This window comes from Lepisma saccharinum, chromosome 26 (assembly GCF_977018435.1).
Source record: "Lepisma saccharinum chromosome 26, izLepSacc3.1, whole genome shotgun sequence".
Classification (NCBI taxonomy): domain Eukaryota; kingdom Metazoa; phylum Arthropoda; class Insecta; order Zygentoma; family Lepismatidae; genus Lepisma; species Lepisma saccharinum.
Window position 1 is genome coordinate 32,179,190 of NC_139254.1, and position 20,081 is coordinate 32,199,270.

Sequence of the window (20,081 nt, forward strand, 5' to 3'; positions counted from 1 at the left end):
TCACAGAGCAGTTTTAACAAGTTTTTTAACATCTTTTCTTGCACAATAAGTAATTTTCTGCACTAGCACAATCAGTTACAATGGCACAATACGAATTTCACTAGTTCAGATCAGTTACAAATGTCAATTTCATTAGCTATCAGCTACAATATCTTTTTTGCACTATAGCACGAGACAATCAGAAAATTTGCACAAAAAAATTTGTTGTTTTTTACACGTGAAAATTAACAATAAAATTTCTTTTTTTTATCGTTTCAGATGCTGTCGAAACATCAAAAACATATACACACACACACTAGAAAATAAGCATGCAACTTTATTTGTAACACACACACATACATTCTCCATCTTCATCAAGAAAATATTATAATAAACATAATTATTTTTATCTATCTCATAATAAAACTCTATATCCAAAAAATATCACAACATCAAATAACACTAGAGTCGTTAGTACACGTTGCATGCATTACGGAGGTCCTCTGTAGGGTTTCATGGAAGTTTGGGGAAAAAAAAAACACGTGAAACTCTACAGAGGTGCGGTAATCTATAACCGCAGCCATTAGAAAACTTTTACATTTTTGGTTGGGCACCACGCACCCTGGCGAGGTTATAGGGGCCAGGGATCCTAAAAAACAACAATTATTATTTTGTTTGCTTGCGCCACAATACGGAAAATAATAAGAGGCATACGCACGCGCGCACGTATGTGTGTGGCACATCGTTCCCTCCCCGAGAGAGAGGTTTACGTAGGTCGCAATATATATAAACATTTGGTCCCGGACTTGGAAAATTACGATAAGGTACACTCATCTTTCAAAAATAAGAGGATGAGAGGAGAGGTTTACGAAGATCACGAAATATATAAACATTTGGCTCCGGACTTGGAAAATTACGATAAGGTGCACTCATTTTTCAAAATGAGAAGATGAGAAGATGAGAGGAGAGGTTTACGTAGGTCGCAATATATAAACATTTGGTCCCGGACTTGGAAAATTACGATAAAATACACTCATCTTTCAAAAATAAGAGAATAAGAGAATAAGAAAATAAGAAGATGAGAGCGCGCGCGTGTGTATATGCCACATCCTTCCCCCCCGAGAGAAAAATTTACGAAGATCACTATATATAAACATTTGGCCCCCTTGATTCCAGCACTCCAACTTCATCTCTAATATTGACGACAATATTCTAAAAATAGAGAGAATAAGAAAATAAGAGAATAAGAGGATGAGAAAATAAGAGGATGAGAAGAGAGGTTTACGAAGATCACGATCTACAAACATTTGGTCCTTAAAAAATAAGAAGATGAGAAGATGAGAAAATAAGAAAATAAGAAGATGAGAAGATGAGAAAATAAGAAGATGAGAAGATGAGAAAATAAGAAGATGAGAAAATAAGAAGATGAGAAAATAAGAAAATAAGAAAATAAGAAGATGAGAAGAGGAGAGGAGGAGAAGAGGAGAGCTCCTCTTTCACTCATCACTGCCTTTTTGCACCCGTGAAACATCGTCAGCGTAATAAATGAGGCGCGGAACAGGGAGAGAAAATGAGTTTTTCAACTTTTTGTGGTCGTTTAGTCAAGAAATCAGAGTTGTTTTCAGAAGTACATATTGACACTACTTACCTTTAAACATATCCTCTTCTTTCTTCAACACTTCGTACCACCACGTGTTGTCAAATTTCGGCTGCAAACCGCCGTAATCTGCCGGTAGTATTTCCCTTGGTATGTGGGCTGCTAGAGAATCCCAATCTGAACCATGCACACACACCTATAAATAATTCAAAATGTAAACACCACTGCAAAAGATTTGCAACAGTATGTGAAATTAATAATTGCAAATACATTGATTGTATTAGCGGAACACTGCTTAATAAATTACTACACTGCGCATTTGAACTTCCATTTCTCCTTTCTGTATGTGGGTGTTTATTTCTGAGTTTATTCACGGACACAGCAGGACACACATATGACATTGCAATACCTTTTTGTAGGTGGTGACTTCTTTAAAACTTCCTCTGCATAAAGAAAAAGCAGGTATACGCACCATAGGCGTAGCTTAGTAAGGGCTATGAGGACTTAGTAACACCCCCCCCCCCCGCCCGCCCGCCAAACGACATGCGATACATTCATAAAATAATTAAGGCAAGATAAATTGCACAAAAGTTTAAAAATGTATCATGTAACTTTCATGTGTTACTCTAGTAGTGTGCAAACAAAACTTACGGGAAAAAATTGAAATCATGTTTTGATACAGACTGCAGCAGAAGTTAGGTGCAAGGTGAGATTTGTAAGGGAGTGGGGGATCTCTCCCGTTTTGTGCCATTGAACTCTCTGGTTCTGAATGAGCATTCGAATCAGGATAATTATTTCTCAACGACGGAGTGTATTAACTTTATAATTTAACTTATTATACCATCACCAATATTGAATTACCGTGATGTCTTATAATTCTTTAATTGCATTTTTTTTCAGATTTACGAATAAATATTGCTATTATGATACTATTTTTTTCTCTGTGTACGTTTTAGTTCATTTTATGGAATCATATCAACCGCACAAAGTTCCAAAGAAATTATATCAGTGTTACATCTTGATATTCCACCTTGGAATGCATGTTAAACAACATTGTCACTCTCAAACAATCGTAAGGTCGTAACATAAGTGGAACCTTTCAAAAATGAGTTCCAACAATTGTGTTTTTCTGAACATTATAAAGAGAAACAAGCTATCATTGACAAACTTGACTAGAATGAAGTTTTGGTTGGAAATAGGCATCAGAAGAAAGAAGTGAAGTTAGTTCCTGTCGATTTTTATTACATACGGGGCATGTAAAGACGTACACCTAAATGTCGCATGAATATAAAAGTGTCGTGATCGTATAGAAGCAATTCAATCACACGTAATCACTTTATTAAATTGTAACCACTACAGTTCACTAGTGAAAACACTCTTTTTCTAACTTTAATAACATTTCGAAGTTTTGCCAAACGCATGAAATAAAATTGGACATGCCTATGAGCTCATGAAAAATAACATGAGAAGACCCACCTAAATTAAAGAGTTTGCTATGTTAGCAACCACTGGAGCAACAGAGTATGAAGAGAAAACCAGAAAAGAAGTTAAAGTGCTGGCGGGGGACTGTGTATTGCATAATTCAAGATGCCGTCACCAATCACTTCGAAATACGTTTTTCAGAAGACAGGTTATTCTTTCATCGTGCTTCAGACAATTTCATGAAACTTGATTACGTTAGTTAAACAGCTTTTTTCCGCAACATACTTGGAACTTTTCAATATCGAGAAATATATCTCATAGCCGATGTATTTGTGGCGAAATACTGTACATTTTTTCAATTAGAATATCATGTTGAACATTGCACAGAGTCTATCAGTGTCTTCGGACACAGCTGAACACTATTTTTTTCCAAAGAGACGTGTTAAAACGTCGCTACGGTCAACCATCTACAAGACAGATTTTTCGTTAGCACTATTAAAAATAGAATGTGAAATTGTATTTGGAGAAATTTAAAATTATTCAGGAATGTTTGCAGATGTAATGTGTAGAGTTTCTCAGTTGTAGTGAAATTCAGAAAAATGAGACGTTGCATTTCATTACTTATGTAGATAGCATTTTAAAATTGCTTGCACCATTATAATTTCTTCGCTGCCATAAACGCAGGATTACCCGTTAGTATGATACATTTTAATTATAGTTTTTAATCCTAAATATCAAATGTGTTATTTTATTCTTTCTTCAGAGTGAGACTCGACTTCAGCACAATTCCATTTCTTTTGGATAAGATAATGTGGGGATCAAATGTTCCCAAGAAGAATGCCTGTCATAATTTTCTTAATGGATAAAAGTATAAATAATGTTAGCCTCAATTAGCCCATTTATTAGAGACTGGGTGAACCTCAATACTGTTTCTTGCTGGAAAATTTACCACCGTAATCATCAAATCCTGGAATATATCTTAAACTAACCACTAGAAAATTATAAGAATATTAAGAAAATGATTTCATATTTATACCAATCTAGGATATAGCAATAATTTTCTGCTATACCAAGGCAATTTCAGACTAGTTTGTCGCCTTGTCCGAATCTATGTTTGGGAAAGGCGGCCCCAAAAACCAACATGTTGTTTACAGAAAGAATGGAGTGTAGTACCAATCACATCAACTCCAAAAATAGCCAAGATCGAGAATGTGCGTGGGATCTACCCCCCCTCCCCCCATATATCGTAAATGTACTTTCATGGTACGATGCTTGCTATGTGCATGGGGAACATTATCTTTTTATGCAATGATATCACACTTCCAAGCTCGGCTAAATAATTCCTCACATATTTTATAATTTTATAAAGTGAAATCTTTACTTAGAAAAATATCTTATCTACTGCTTTGCATCTCATAACGTCTAAGGTGTTCTTATGTATATGAATTATAATTTTTAATGTGCTGAAGACCAAGAGAAAACAGAAGAAAAAGTATAATAAAAATATATGTTTAGCACAAAGACAAGGTATGCTAACTTAGAGTATTATATCATGTAAATTATAGCCTACTCGGAACTGGACCTACAGTTTACAGTCTGTACATTTTGTGTGAATTTTTTCGGAATTTCTCTGATTCCGACACCAGTTCTTTACCATTACGGAAGGACTTATGAAATTCACATCCCCTTACATTAACCCAGCAAAACACGGCTTTCTTCCAATCTGTCTTGTATGCAATCCTATGCCATAAACGCTATTACTAATCGTAATCAGTTGGATGTTGTGTACTTTGATCTGTCCAAATCTTTTGACTCAGTGGATCATCATTATCTACTTAAAAAATTCGCTAACACATTTAACATAACTGGAAACACGTTAAAAATAGTGAAAGACTATCTATTAAATGGACAACAACGCTTTATACTTTCTGGAACTCATTCTAACTGGCTTCCTGTTATATCTGGTGTGCCTCAAGGAAGCGTTCTAAGCCCTCTCATATTTTATTATATCTGGATGATCTCACAGACCTCTTTAATTCCCTCATCTCAAGCACAACTCTAACGTTCACCAATGATTGCAAGATTGTTAGAAATAAAACAGCCATAAGACATGCAACTTCTCCAAAATGACATAAACAGTGAATGGTGTAAGAGATGGAACTGTCCATAAACCCTTGTAAATGCTCTTACATAACACTTTCATTGAAACAAAACATTATTGAAGGTACACTCACCGACCTCCCTCTAACAATAGAAGTACATACCGACGTCTAGGTACCCTCGTAGATTCAAAACTAACTTTCGAAAATCACATATCAACTATCACAAACATGGCAATGTGTATGGTAGGTCTACTCTACAGATTCACCGAAATCACTAATCCAAAAGCATTTTCCATTTACTTCAAAACATTTGCGTCCCACATTCTAGAATACTGTTCACCAATCTGGAACATGGCTGCCCATTCTCATAGCTCCAAGATCGAGAGTGTTCTCAGCTTTTTCCTCTCCATCGTTCCATATAGAGTGCATATCCTGAGACAACTGTCTAAGGGACATCTGATTGTAAATTAGCATATTTATAATCCAGAAATTCGTACATACGTTGCAGATATTAAATTGCTATACAAGATCATAAATGGAAACATCAGATGCAGTATTCCACTTCACGAACTCTCACTCAGAGTGCCCTGACATAAAACACGGAGCAAGAAAACTTTCCACACTGCAACTCCCAGACTCTCACTCATACAACGTTCATTATTCCAGTTCAACATCATCTCACACCAATTAGATAAATTCAGTTCACTTTTGTATTTTATCATCAACATGGAAAAATTGTACATAAGTAATGCATTGTGAAAATGACCTTTTTACCTTGGTACTGTTTGGCTTGTGTATTTTTGTATATTTTATTTTATATTATTTTGTGTGTTTTTCTTAACACTAGTCTACTGTTTTACTTTTGTTTCTTTCAAGTTTAAAATGGCTTCTGCTGTACTGGAAACTTCAATAAATGAATTAATTACCTGACACACCTCTTCCACAGTGTCATGAGAGTATATTAATATCGCTGGAAATTTATAAAGGGGTCAGATATACATTTTCCCTTGTCCTTAGGTTCAAACAAATTGAATATTAATGGTAAACACGAAATGACATGAGCCTTACAACTGGAGTTTGTTGTCAATTCGAAACATTATCCTTGGAGGTGGATAATATGCGATTTCATTATCCTGTTTCTACCGATATGTTTACAATTGTTCCACAGGAACATTTCTCAAAATCAACCAAGTCTCTAACCTCGATGGCTTTTCTACCATTGGCGGTTCTTGGACGCAGAATTAGCGTAACGATCTCTTCGGATCTACCCTCAACATAAGATATTCCGAAATCTGACAACAAGATCCTAGCAAAACAAGGGAGGGAGGAGCGGTCTAGCACATCTCTTTGCGCAGCAGGCCACTAGATATTATGATGAGTTCTCTTAATAATTCGTATATGCAAAATAATCAAAAAGAAATTTGGGAATTTTAACAAGGGTTAACTTACACCAAACGCTATTTTCCACATCTCACATGAATCAGTTTAGCCAGCCATAAATGGCCTAAAAAACGAAGATTCGAGAGACAAGCTCTCCCCATTGAACAACGATTTCTCTCGACAACGAAGATCCTCCCTGATCTCTTAACGTAATACCTGCTCTGCTCTCCCTGTAACCTAAAAATGACGCTTTTATAGGAGCCCGGTTGGTTGTGGATGTTCCCTTCCCACATCTGAAATTTTCTATTGCAACGGGTCTCTATTTTCCACGCTACCAAATATATTATTCTGAACGTAGAATCAATTACATAATACATATTTGGAATCACATTTAATAATATATCAATTAACTTTAATACCCAATTGTTGGACATTTCTTAACCCTAGCTTACCCGAGGGTGTGGTCGTTTTTAAAGTGTTAAAAAGTTTTATAAAAAAATAAATTGCATTTTTCCTTACGGTCTTCTCAATATTTCTGTATTACTCTTGTTCAGTAACATACATATGGAGTAAAATTCCCTTGGTGGGCTTCTCAGATACCGCCTTTGAATTAGTGTTATTCTAGACACTAATTCCAGTAACAGTATAATATTGGTTGGCAATAATGGCAATTATTGTAATTATTATAACTTATATGTAGCTGCGCCTATGTAAACAAAATAAGAGTTGTAAAAATTGTAATATAATTTTTGCCTGTTTTAGTGATTGATAAAATATGTGCGTGACATTCATTGAAATAATGGGTTAATATTTTTTATTAAATATGGTAATGTTCATAATTGTTATAATTAATAAAGAACGAGACTGATGTAAACAAGAAAGGAAGCAATAATTCTATACCAACATGATTTCTTGAATTTTAGTGATGAAAAGAATGGTGTGCCTCTGAACCCTTACACCTAGGCACGGGAAGCCTAGGATTAATTGCATACAATAAAAAACAATAAACATCAATCCCGATCATTACAACGTACGGTTTTATTCCGTTCCAGCTACCCTACCTTTTCACTTAACATATTATTTTTCTGCATTATAAGAACGTCACCTTTTGAATGTAATGACTCGGTACAATATTTGAAAAGCTTACGAACCATAATATTATTATCAATTTAGGCAAGAAACTATTCAAGTCCATGAAAATAACGTTTTATTTGCACACTGCATCGCACTCCATTGTATAGATTACGATAACGAAATGACTAAGGAAATTCTCTTAGAAAAAAACATTAGTTCTGGGGGCACCGCCACCGGGATAGTTTGGCAATGAACATCACATTGATTTATTACTAATACACTGTATGCATAACTTAACTCATTCTCTACATTGAATGCATGTGTAAGTATATAAATTGAATTGTATCACATTTTATTAGCTTAATCAACTTTCGTCGTACAATATGGTATTTGTCTACAAAACAAAAAAATATACATCCCTGCTTTTATTTTTTTAAAATATTCCTGGAATATTATAATTAGCATATAATTGTAAAGTAAGATACTGCTAAATTGTCGCTGATTGAACTGTAGGGAGATGATAAATAAGTAACATATTTCTTGCCTTATACAAACTAATAATAAAGATTGATAATCTAAATTTACATTAATAAATGCAGGCTACTTACTCTGCTCCTCATTTTCTCCGTCATGACAACTTTGAAGAGAGCATACAAAGCGTCGAAATAAATGGGTGTATTTACGACGTGAATTTTCCCGAATCTCATCGGGAACGTTTCCTATAAAAAAGAAATGCATCATCTTATATTTGTAGGAAATATAGGAATTTCTAACTTAGTTCGCAATGTATGATTACAAAAGTTAGAACAAATTGTCAATTTATCAACTTTTGTTCATTCTAAATAGAGTTCAAATAATTTGATTTGATTCATTGAATTAAAAGTTTTGGCACTTTAGGCCATTTTGCACACTTCAAAGTACGCTGGGAAATATCCCCTAACTTAAAATGCTAACATAAAACAGTTAAAACAACGGATGTAGAAAGCCTCTTTGAGAAAAATAGAAGTGCAAGACTGTACACGGACCTGCACAAGACAAACATAACACACTAAAAAGTCAGAATATACTAAAAGCTTCCTCACATGCAATGAAAGATACCAGCTCTTCGCAAGAATCCTAAAATACTGTTGTCAGGGATGATACAGGGATGACAAACAGCTGGGAAAGTTAAAATCCTATCTGTGGAAATCAAATATTCAATAAGAATATGCCGAATATTTAAAACGGCGTTACAAACAAAATATGCACCAGTGAAACAGAAAGTAAAATTCGTGTGGGTATTAATATGTCTGACAAATTTACAATTCATGATGGGTTAAAACAAGGAGATGCATTATCTCCATTGCTCTTTAATTTTGCCTTAGAATATGCTGTTAGGAAGGTAAAAGAAACTAAAGAAGGACTAAAATTAAATGGTGTGACTCAGTTGTTAGCATATGCAGATGATGTAGACTTATTGGGGGATGATGTGAATACAATTAAGAATAATGCTAAAATATTTTTCAAAACTGCTAAAGAGATAGGTTTGGAAGTTAACAAAGAGAAAACTAAATATATGCTTACAGGCCGAAACCAAGTGTTAGATAATAATCAAAATCTAATTATTGATAACAACTCGTTAGAACCAGTTTCCAAATTCAAATACTTAGGAGTAATATTAACAAATGAAAATTATATTAAAGAGGAAGGCTTAATTCAGGAAATGCATGTTACTTCTCTCTTCATAAACTTTTGTCTTCTCGTTTAATATCTAAGAAACTAAAAGTTAAAATATACAAAACAGTAACTTTGCCTGTAGTATTATATGGGTGTGAAACTTGGTCCCTTACATTGAAAGAAGAACATAAATTGAGAGTATTTGAAAATAAGATCCTTAGGAAAATCTTTGGACCTAAAAGGGACGAGGAGACAGGTGAGTGGAGAAGGTTACATAATTTAGAACTACATAATTTGTATTCATGTCCAGATATTATTAGAATAATTAAATCAGGAAGACTTAGGTGGACAGGGCATGTGGCACGAATGGGAGAGGAAATTGGAGTTTACAGGATTCTTGTTGGGAAACCTGATGGTAAGAGACCTGTAGGAAGGCCAAGACGAAGATGGAGGGACAACGTTGAGATGGACCTAAAGGAAATCGGTAGGGATGGGAAAGAGTATATAGAACTTGCTCAAGACAGGGAAAGATGGAAGGCCTGTGTTGCTGCAGCCATGAACCTTCGGGTTTAAGAAGGCTAGGGAGTTAGTTAGTTAGTTAGTTAGTTACAAACGCGACACATCGCAGGGCCCAGCCCTTGCAGCAAGTGACCATGCGTTAGATGGCTGTGCCTAATACGAAGACGGGTAAGAAGTAAGTGACTAAAGGTTACATGTTCCAGCTTCTTTGCAGACATCGATATGGGTATTTTATACACATGGAAAACACATCATATTTTCAAAGGAATAATTTGGCATGTCCGATTGTTTGATTGACATTATTATTGCCAAGTAACAATGTGCAATATCAAAAAAATAATTGAAGGCACTATTGTCAAAATTTGTTTTGCGTCCATATTATTCAGCAATAACCTAATCGGATGAGGCCTACGATTTAAAATGGAAACCGAAACGTTCTTCAATATATTTCATCGAGGATCCAAGCAGGAATTCTTGATTACAAAGTGACGACTACTATGACAGCAGGGAAGCCTTAGTATATTATTGATATAATAAATGTTTAATTTTTAAAATTTAAACTTAAACGCATAACATTATTATAATAAAAGACAAACATGCTACGAAACGTTAAACAAAAAAACACAATTAAAAGGTGTTATAGAAAACAAAAAGTATTAAAGAAAATATTCCTTTACCAGAAGCGAGTACCGTACCTGTATTATGTTAACGAGTGTGCCAACGTTTTTTCTAGATGCAAGTTTCGCTGCATGCCTTAAGGAGAAGTCCAGTAGGTCGATTATGACAACCATCCCAACTACTTGAGTAATTTGATCCTGAGCCATTTTCTCCATGGTTGTATTTAATGTGCCGAATAAATGGTCTATACTGAAGTTATTCACATGAATTTGACCTGTAAAAAACATGTATGTGTAATATATTAATACCGTGCGTTCATTTCGATCTGCAGCCGAGAGATCGGGAGAAGCGTGGCGGGCGGCGCTGACGGAGATGCCGACATTTGCGGCCTGTAATGCCCGCTTATTTTTATAGACATATGCAGACATTTATATAAATATTGCAAAACGATCACTAACCTGTGTTATAACACGCAAAAGTTCTTCTGTAATTCATCCAAGTTCTGCTCTTATATACACAAAAAAATACGCTTTAGAAACGATGTTAAGAGCCACAGATAATAAAACATTTTAATCATAGTTTTGACCAGTAACGTCCTGGTTAAGTTTATATCCTTGAAAGAGTTTTGTGCCGATGGGGATCGTTTGGAGGTTTTGAATGTGCAACACTGTATCAAGATTACGCTGTAGAAGAAACCGTTAAAAGTCAATAGTGTTCGTGAGCTTCCTTGCAATCCGAAATCTCCGAGCTCGAGTTTTTTGTTCCTTCGCGACTAGATGAAGACAGAGTTGTAAATATAGTGGCGAGCAATGTAAACCAAGAGCGTGTTAATTTCGTACTGTGCGCAAGAGTGTTATTCTTGGTTACTTGCAGTTACTTGTTTGTGTTATTGTAGTGTGTATGTGTGACGTGTCAGTGAGACGATTGGAATGCCAGCCGCAAGATTCACGTTAGAACAAAGATTTTTTATGTATGACACGTACCTACGTGAAAACAAACTCGTGTCGAGACGTGTATTTAATTTGTACAGAAATTCCCATGCGTTTCAACTCCACACAGAGATACGGTTAGACATCTTGTCCTTAAATTACGAGAAACTGTATCGTTAAATTTTAAAACACCTAAGCAAAAACGACGGATTCTAACCGAAGCAAAACTCGATGATATTGGTGCAGCGTTAGAACGTTCTCCAAACAAACCTCTACGCCGTGTTTCACAAGAGGTGGGCGTGTCAAAATCATCGGCACATACAGTCACTAAGCTACTAAAATTAAAACCATACTCTTATAACACAGGTTAGTGCTCGTTTTGCAATATTTATATAAATGTCTGCATATGTCCATAAAAATAAGCTGGCATTTCAGGCCGCAAATGTCGGCATCTCCGTCAGTGCCGCCCGCCACGCTTCTCCCGATCTCTCGGTTGCAGATCGAAATGGACGCACGGTATATATATATATATATATATATACTTTGTTCTAGCAGTAACGCTTTTAATTTAGTAATTATGCTCCTGAACAATTAATTGTTTCCATTACATTTAATAGAATATTAAATGTAGAAAAGAAAATCAGTGAGAAGCAACTTGTAAGCAAATAATGATTTAAATGAAAAATCTTGTTTCTTTCTTAACACATTTGCGACTAAGAACATAATTTCTTAAGAAGCATGCTATTACAATTTTCAATTTGAACAAACGCTTCCATTATCATAAAACATGAATATAAAATTACCTTCATGTATTTGTGCTGAAATGGTATCTACATTGCCATCTATGACGATAATTTTGTTCAAAACATAGTGTGTACCTCCAAATAATAGTATAAAATCATTCTGATATACTCTACTTCTGTATATATATATATATATATATATATATATATATATATATATATATATACAGACAAGTAAAAACAAGGAAAAAATGCCATGTGAAAAAATGTCGAAATCGGCACCGTTTGCGAGTGACAGGCGTGCGAAAATCGCCTCACACCATGTGTAAAGTACAATAACTCAAGAAGGAAGAAAGATATCAATGTCGGATTAAAAGAATACAAAGAAAGTCGTGCCTGACGAATACAATGGTGCATCAATTGAGTTTGGTTTGAGTTGCTGTTTTAAGTCCACTTTATGCACAGTTTGGCTAATTGGGACTGGACCTACAGTTTAAAGTGGGATCCGAACCACTTGTGCCTCCACCGGGTATCGAACCCGGGACCTTGATTCCAAGGCAAGGACGCTACCACTGCGCCATCGGGGAGGCTGCATCAATTGAGGCCCAGTGTAAATTGCGCTAGGGGACTCTCAAAGAAAGTGGGGAATCCCCTGATGGAAAATATAGGAAATTTACTACTATTTTCTACATAATGTTGAGATCGCAATGTAGGCAGTAAAAAATGGCGACGTATGTCCACATGTCCCACTACTGCTGGGACACCGTCCGACACTCGGGAAATAGAAAATTCACTCGAAAATGATGCTATGCCGTCAAATTACGCTCAGATTGATTTCAGATAATTGATACAGAAAGCCCCACTAGAGGCGCTGTGAGTGTAGGTCAACTGTTACGTATTAGTGTTGGTGGATACTACGTAGAGAGTGTAGTCGACCGTTGTTTTACCTGTCTTGTTCTGCGTCTCGCAGCGTGGAGTTTAGTCTGGCGTGGGTGTATGGTTGAATTGCGCCAAGGAATATTGTACGTAGAGTACGTATTCCCGTGTTCTTTCTCGGTTTGCAACAACTGCGTGGACACCTGTGTGACATTACGTGGGTGCTAATCACGGTAGTTGTGATCCGTCACTCGGAGGGAAAGTGCCCCTGTTGCTGGGCAGTTCTCGAACAGGACAATGGTGGAGTACTCTACCCACGAGCTTGCTGATATGCATCTCGTTTATGGAGAGGCAAACCGAAACAGCCGTGAAGCACGGCGTTTGTATCACGATCGTTTTCCCAATAGGCGGTTACCAGCACATGCACTCTTTCAAAGACTTGATGCTCGACTGCGTGAAACTGGATCTCTACTACCCCGTAGGTGGGATTGTGGAAGACCCCTCACTGTGCGCACTGTGCAATTTGAAGAGGAAGGGTTGGACGCGATACGAGACCATCCTGACACCAGCACACGTGTCATTGCTCGTACTCAACGAACCCACCATAGCAATGTGTTCCGCGTTCTTCAGGAGGAGGGATTGCACCCATACAAATTGCATAAGGTGCACCACATACTGCCCACGGACTTTCCCCTACGCATGGATTTCTGCCAATGGTACGTGCAACAAACTCTTGCCATTCCAGATTTCCCAACAAGAGTTTTGTGGACCGATGAGGCAATATTCACCAGGGACGGCATGTTCAATAGCCACAACAGCCACGTCTGGGATATGGACAATCCGCATGCAGTCATTGTGCGCATTCATCAACATAGGTTCGCAGTGAATGTGTGGTGTGGCGTAGTAGGTGACCCCTTGATAGGCCCGTACATTTTGCCCTCTACTTTGTGTGGTGGTAATTATCGGGTGTTTCTACATGACGTATTACCTGAACTTCTTGAAAACGTGTCACTGGCAGGTAGACACCCGTATCTGGTTTCAACACGACGGCGCCCCCACGCATTTCGACCGGGGAGCCAGGGCCTTAATCAACGATATTTTCGGCGATAGTTGGATTGGCAGGGTGGAGCTTTACCGTGGCCACCTCGTTCCCCCGACCTCAAACCACTGGATTTCTTTGTGTGGGGAAAAATGAAAAGGCTCGTGTATGAAAGGGTGAATCTCAAGAATGATACATCATAAACAATAGATGAAATATGATCTCCCGTTGTCAAAAGGTATTAATTATTATAATCTCGGTATTACTTACATAGCGTTTCTCGGCCTGTCTGATCAAAATTTTATGTTAGTCCTACGATGAAGTTGAATAATGCCAACAGAATTTAGCAGAAGAACGAATCTTCTTGAAAGCAGCTTTATTCTTCATCAACCGTTTATAAATCTCCCCGAAATCTTTACCCCACATATCAGATACACAACTCTAGATATTTCTTTTGAGTTTGTGTTAAGACACCGAAACTTTAAAATTTATCTGCATGCTTAATTTGCTCTATAAGTAACGGAACGCAAACAAATCAATGCATCTTTTTAGCATGAAATGTGTCCCAAATTTAGACAATTTAGACTTTGCGTTCAAGGTAACACCTAGACTTTTATAAAACGGGACAAATAGTGGCGTTTAAATAATGTGGACGGGACGACAGGAACACGTCTCTGAAACGGGAATAAATGTCGCGGTTAAAACGGGACGTATAGTCGCAATACACAGAACACAAGTAAGTGAAAGAATCGTTTACCTATTATAGTGAGGCCATGAATTTTTGACTTTCAAAGAAAGCAGGAAAGGCAACCCTTAATATACAGACAATTAATATACTAAAATAATTTATACTGATAGGACTGAAGTACCTTCACACACACAAACAGAAACAAATATGGAACAGATTTAAGATTCCTTCTTATTAATAACATTGTTAAAATTATGGATGTTATTCCAATAATTTATAGTATGCTGAGAAGAAAAATAATAATTAAAGAAGCGAAGGATGCATGTAATGTATAAAAAAATAAATATACATCCGCCTGTGTATGATGCGCCATGTGGTTTGATGCCGTTGGAGATAGTTTAATTCTTTCAGATGCAAAATAATAACAATATGGTTTAATTTTATGTATATTTTACCTTATTATTGGACTATTAAAACAATTAAATCATTACAAATGACAAAACCTGAAGGGAGCAGTGTGATGCTTGCCCACTTCCGTTATTGGAGCAGCACACTCCACAATTTTAATTACAAAAATAAAGAAATATATATAAGTTTACTACAGTACATATAACATTGAAGTCATACAAATTTTCTGCACCTTATGTGACGTTACGCGTGTCCAAATGTACTCCAGTCTCCAATACACCCTCTGCGTAATGTAGCTATAATTTCTTTATTACCTTTCATAAAGCATAATAACAATTTTTGTTATTGCTTTACATTGTAAGTTGCTTATATAAATAGAAATTATGAGGTACATTCTGATTATGATATATATCAGAACTTCTGAAAATTTTGATCAGTTTTCACTTGTGTTAATTTTATATCTTGTTTCTAAGTACTTCTCATTCCACGATGAAAACCTTTCGCTGGTGCATCCACTGAGCTTAACTCCACCAAAACCACCGTATCTAAATATGGATATCACGAAAAATGTCTAACTGTAATTTGAGACATAAGAGAGGAAGGAGAAAGGATAGGAATGGGTTCTCTGCTAGATATTAATATGCCTTGGAGTGAAAAAAATAACAAAAAAATACTTACAGAATACAGTGCAATGAGCATTAATAGGTGAAAAATGGATTTCGTTTTTAGAATGTACTATACCGCGTTTGTTACAACCTGTCCCCTTTCCCGCGCTAGGGAGCGCTCGACAGTTTCGGTGCCAATGAGTAACGAGGAAAAAATCGTCTGCTGGGCAGCGAGGAGCGAATGGAAGCCAGAAGAGAGGCGCTTACGTAGACGTTGTTGCGACGTTGCGTATTATAATTGGCTGCCTGGCTTTGACTTTCCCCAGCACCGAGAAAAACCAGGGAGCAACTAGCGCGGGAACCGGGACAGGTTGTAACAAACGCGGTATAGTTCGAGAAATTTCCAACATATCCTACATTCGACATTAATGCATTCACATACCTTCACCCAAATTTAGTATGCATCTTTCAAAAGGTAAAGTAAGTGTCACAATTCTAGGATTAAACTAACCTAATCTGAGAACAATTGTTTTCCTTCCCAAAGGATCTCTGTCCTTGAAAATGTGGTGAATCTGTTGTTGGTACACGTACTGCGTTTCTGATGGTAGCATGGGGTACCAAAAGGTTGGAGTCTTCTTTTTTATGTCAAAGTATCTCCTCAGCTGAAAAATATAAAATAAGGTTTACCTTAAGGTGTTTTCTTTTTCAGATACCATTTGAACTGAGGATTCAAAGATCTCCGAAAACTCATTAAATTTTGTTTGTATATGTGTGTAGTATGTATGTGTACACACACACACACAAACACATACTCACACACACACACAAATATATATATACAGGGTGGCGCATATTATATCTACCTTATATTAGTTGGCAACCCTGTCGGAACACCGGTACCATGAGCAGAAGTCTCTCATGCTTAGGCAGCTTCAAGTCTGGGAATTCTTGGACCAATGAGCATTTTCCGGTACGGACACGAATCGTGGCAGTGGAGGCGTTAATTCGTACGGATTCCATTTATTAGATGCTGCATGCACTGCGACGACGGTCAAATTAGGTTGTCATCTACTTTTACCAGACCGTCACAGCATGATACGATAGGTCAGACAATAAAAATCGAAAAAAGTCTTTGCTCCTATTCTCTCTTCAGCCAATATAATAAACATGCAGGTAAATCAAAATATAGGAACTGTTCTGTGTATTACATTTTATACTTTTGAAAATTGTGGGTCCAAATGGCTAGGATTATAGTATTTCAGGTACGTTTTCTCCCATGTTATCTGGTTTACTGCTAGTACACCAATTTTAGAAATTGCCCCAAAATTTAAAGTTGTAGCTTTGTTTTTGTTTTACTTGCATGTTGCATTGATGCTTTACTTCTAATTAATAGATAACAAATACAGGGTACGTAATACGGCAAACTAACACAGTTGAAAGTACACGATAATAGAAGCAAACAAGCCTGAGTAAATATGGGTCTGTAAACGAGCATTTTTCGAGAGAATTGCGAATGAGAGTATCGTAATTGGTCTGTAAGTTGGAATTATAGATTTGTCTGATGTTTTTGGTATGGGACAAATTTGCGACAATTTTCATTTATCTGGAAATTTCGATGTTTGTATTAGTACAAGATTGACGAGTATATGTAGCTGATAGTTTAGACTTTCCTCAAACCCATGATTATGTAGGGAGTATAAGATCAGGCCCTGCCATTCTTTAAGGTTTAAGGTTCTATTTTGCTGTTTTTACTTCAGCGATTAATAGATCTTGTAAATTTAAAGATGATAGATGGACGACGGTTTCAGACAGGGGGTTGGTGGTTCGTAAGAAGATGGTTCCTGTAAGTAAACAGAGACGTCCCATTCGTGCCACATGGCCTGCTCACCTAAATCTTCTTGATTTAATCATTGTAATAATATCTGGACATGAACACAAATTATGTACTTCTAAATTATGTAACCTTCTCCACTGAGCTATCTCCTCATCCCTTTTAGGCACAAATATTTTCCTAAGTATATTTATATTTATACATATTTACCATTAATCAGATTCATTTCATTAGCTTTACATATAACTACCAAAGAAGCTGTTGTATACTTAGCGTGTCGGGACTACCTGAAACCCCTTATGATTAATTTAAATCTATTTTAATCTATAGTCTTCAAGGATAACGGACAGTGGGATGAAACTTTGAGGTAGAATGTGTGGAGTATTTACGTGCAATAAATGTAAAATAGGTTTAGTACCAGAGACATATGTTTATTTTTTACCCTTAAAAGCAATGGGTGAATTATCACAATATGGGCTTCTAACGCTCTCCCTGTAATGGCCGAAATATCCTAGATGTTGGGGTTAAATTTCATATCTGTAAGTGGGGTAATTTTCAAATCCCTTCCAAACATTTCTTATCATTCATTTTCCAAGTGTAAAAATTAAGCAAAATCATTTTATTCAAGTGTACAAACGCTGACAATACATCTAAGTACTGAAAAATTAAAGATATATGAATATGGAGCTTGTGATCAAGAACATCTCAACAATTTTAGTTGATGTTGACTAAAACATAGAAGCGTTCTAATAAATGTTTAAGGAATGAACATGTAAACGCGAAATTCAAAACAATTTCCGCCAGGGGTCCCGGTGTCGAATCCTGTACTGGGCAATAGTGTTCTTTGTGAGTCTCCCTTCAAAAATTTCATCATATCATCACTCATCCTCATCTTCGCATTTTGACAAAAGTGTCACAAAACAGACAATCAACAATTCGAAATCATTGTAAGGCTTCTCATTATTTGCACAAAAAATGAGCTTTTCTCGCTAATTCATATGGATCAAAAATAAATAATTTTATTTTAATTATTTTTATTTGAAAACGTGGTCTGAAAATTGCTTTCGGAACAAGAATATGCAAGGAATTCATGCTGCAAAATTCAATTACATTTCTTGAATAAATAAAGACAGCCAAAAGTAAGAGTACGGAAAATATGTGTGACGAATTTAATGAGTCATTATGAGGTTTCCAATGCAATGTTTTTTGTTCTATTTAGAGTGTTAACACTACCAACAATAACAACAATAAGAAAGCCTATTTACCTCTTTCAAAAAGATTATCCATATAGTTACATTTATGGTTGTAGCATTAATGAAATATTTAATTTTTCTTTATAGTGATTAAACGTGTATTACTAAATTATTCAACACAATATTGCATGTGTCCTTTCCAAGTAGGGTGTTCCACTCGTAACTCTTGTACACACACCTTAAAGGTAGTGTGTACAAGAACAAACCACGCACCAGCAACGAGTTACGTGAGAACATCCACCGTGAAATCCAGGCAGTCACGCCGAATACTCTGGCAGCAACATTCACGAACATGCTGCGCCGTGTTGAACTGTGTATACAGGTGGGGGGAGGTCACTTCCAGCACTTCTTGTAATGTACCTTCATTTCTCAACCATAAAGGTATGTCATGTAAAAATTTGGTTTCATATCATCTTTCATCAAGTTTTTTATAACACTTTTTCCGGAGCCCCTTACGAGTGGGACACCCTGTACTTAAATTCAGTGTCAAGCACATGACAAATGACGTATGAGATTGTGTGGAGATGTTGAACAATAAAAGATTTTAGTTAGTACAAGAAAAATATATGGTTTTAATTAGTGATCCCTTGTAGATATCAACATTTATGACTAATAACTGCACATCTAAGAGTATATGGCAATCACCAAGCACAAAAGCTTAATACGCACATTGTTTACAAGCAGTGAACTGATCGAGAAAAATTGTGTGGTATTGTTGCACAACGAAATATGTCTACCAGTCTGCTACGTGCCGGCCTTCGTGGCGAAGTGGTAAACACAGAGTACTACGACGCCAGGGATTCCGGGTTCGATTCCCGGCCCGGCCAGGTGCTCCTTGTGAGTGTCCCTTCATTAATTTCATCGTAGCATCACTCGTCCTCATCCTTGTAGTTAGACAAAAGTGGCAGAAATGAGAAGATAAATAAAAGAAATCTGTCAATCAATCAATCAGTCTACTATACTCTCTCCCCGGGTTCTTTGGAGGCAGGCCGTGCATAGCGGCAGAAAAGAGGAGGGGGAGATCGAGTGAGCAGCAAAGCTGTACACGCTTCTGTGTAGGCTAGTGACTGTAGTCGTCTTCTCCCTCTCACGCAATCCCTTTCTCTCTCACGTGTTGATTTGTGTAGCCGTCTGGCTTCACTGCTTGCGGAGATACTTGTTTTCGTTCGCTTGCTCCAGAGATAGTCGGGACGGAGTATATGTGAATGTTGTGTTGCTTTCTCCATTAATTTCTGAGATATCTGATATTGGAAAACTCTTGAACGCACCAGAAGACCATTGTTTTCAGTTTGCTTAATGGTTGTAACATAAAATACGACATTATATATATCGTACATTATATATTCACATTACAATCTAAAT

The 20,081-nt window shown here is 36.6% G+C and overlaps 1 protein-coding gene across 1 annotated transcript in view; it reads right to left on the reverse strand.

The window, feature by feature from the left end:
- LOC145979414 (clavesin-2-like) overlaps positions 1–20,081 on the reverse strand; it is a 58,827-nt gene that overhangs the window by 23,903 nt on the left and 14,843 nt on the right. Inside the window, exons 4-7 of the mRNA XM_083112297.1 lie at positions 16,147–16,297; positions 10,425–10,621; positions 8,163–8,273; positions 1,628–1,772 (exon numbers count right to left, since the gene is read on the reverse strand). Coding sequence (XP_082968423.1) covers positions 1,628–1,772; positions 8,163–8,273; positions 10,425–10,621; positions 16,147–16,297 — 604 coding nt within the window. The remainder of the gene's footprint in view (positions 1–1,627; positions 1,773–8,162; positions 8,274–10,424; positions 10,622–16,146; positions 16,298–20,081) is intronic.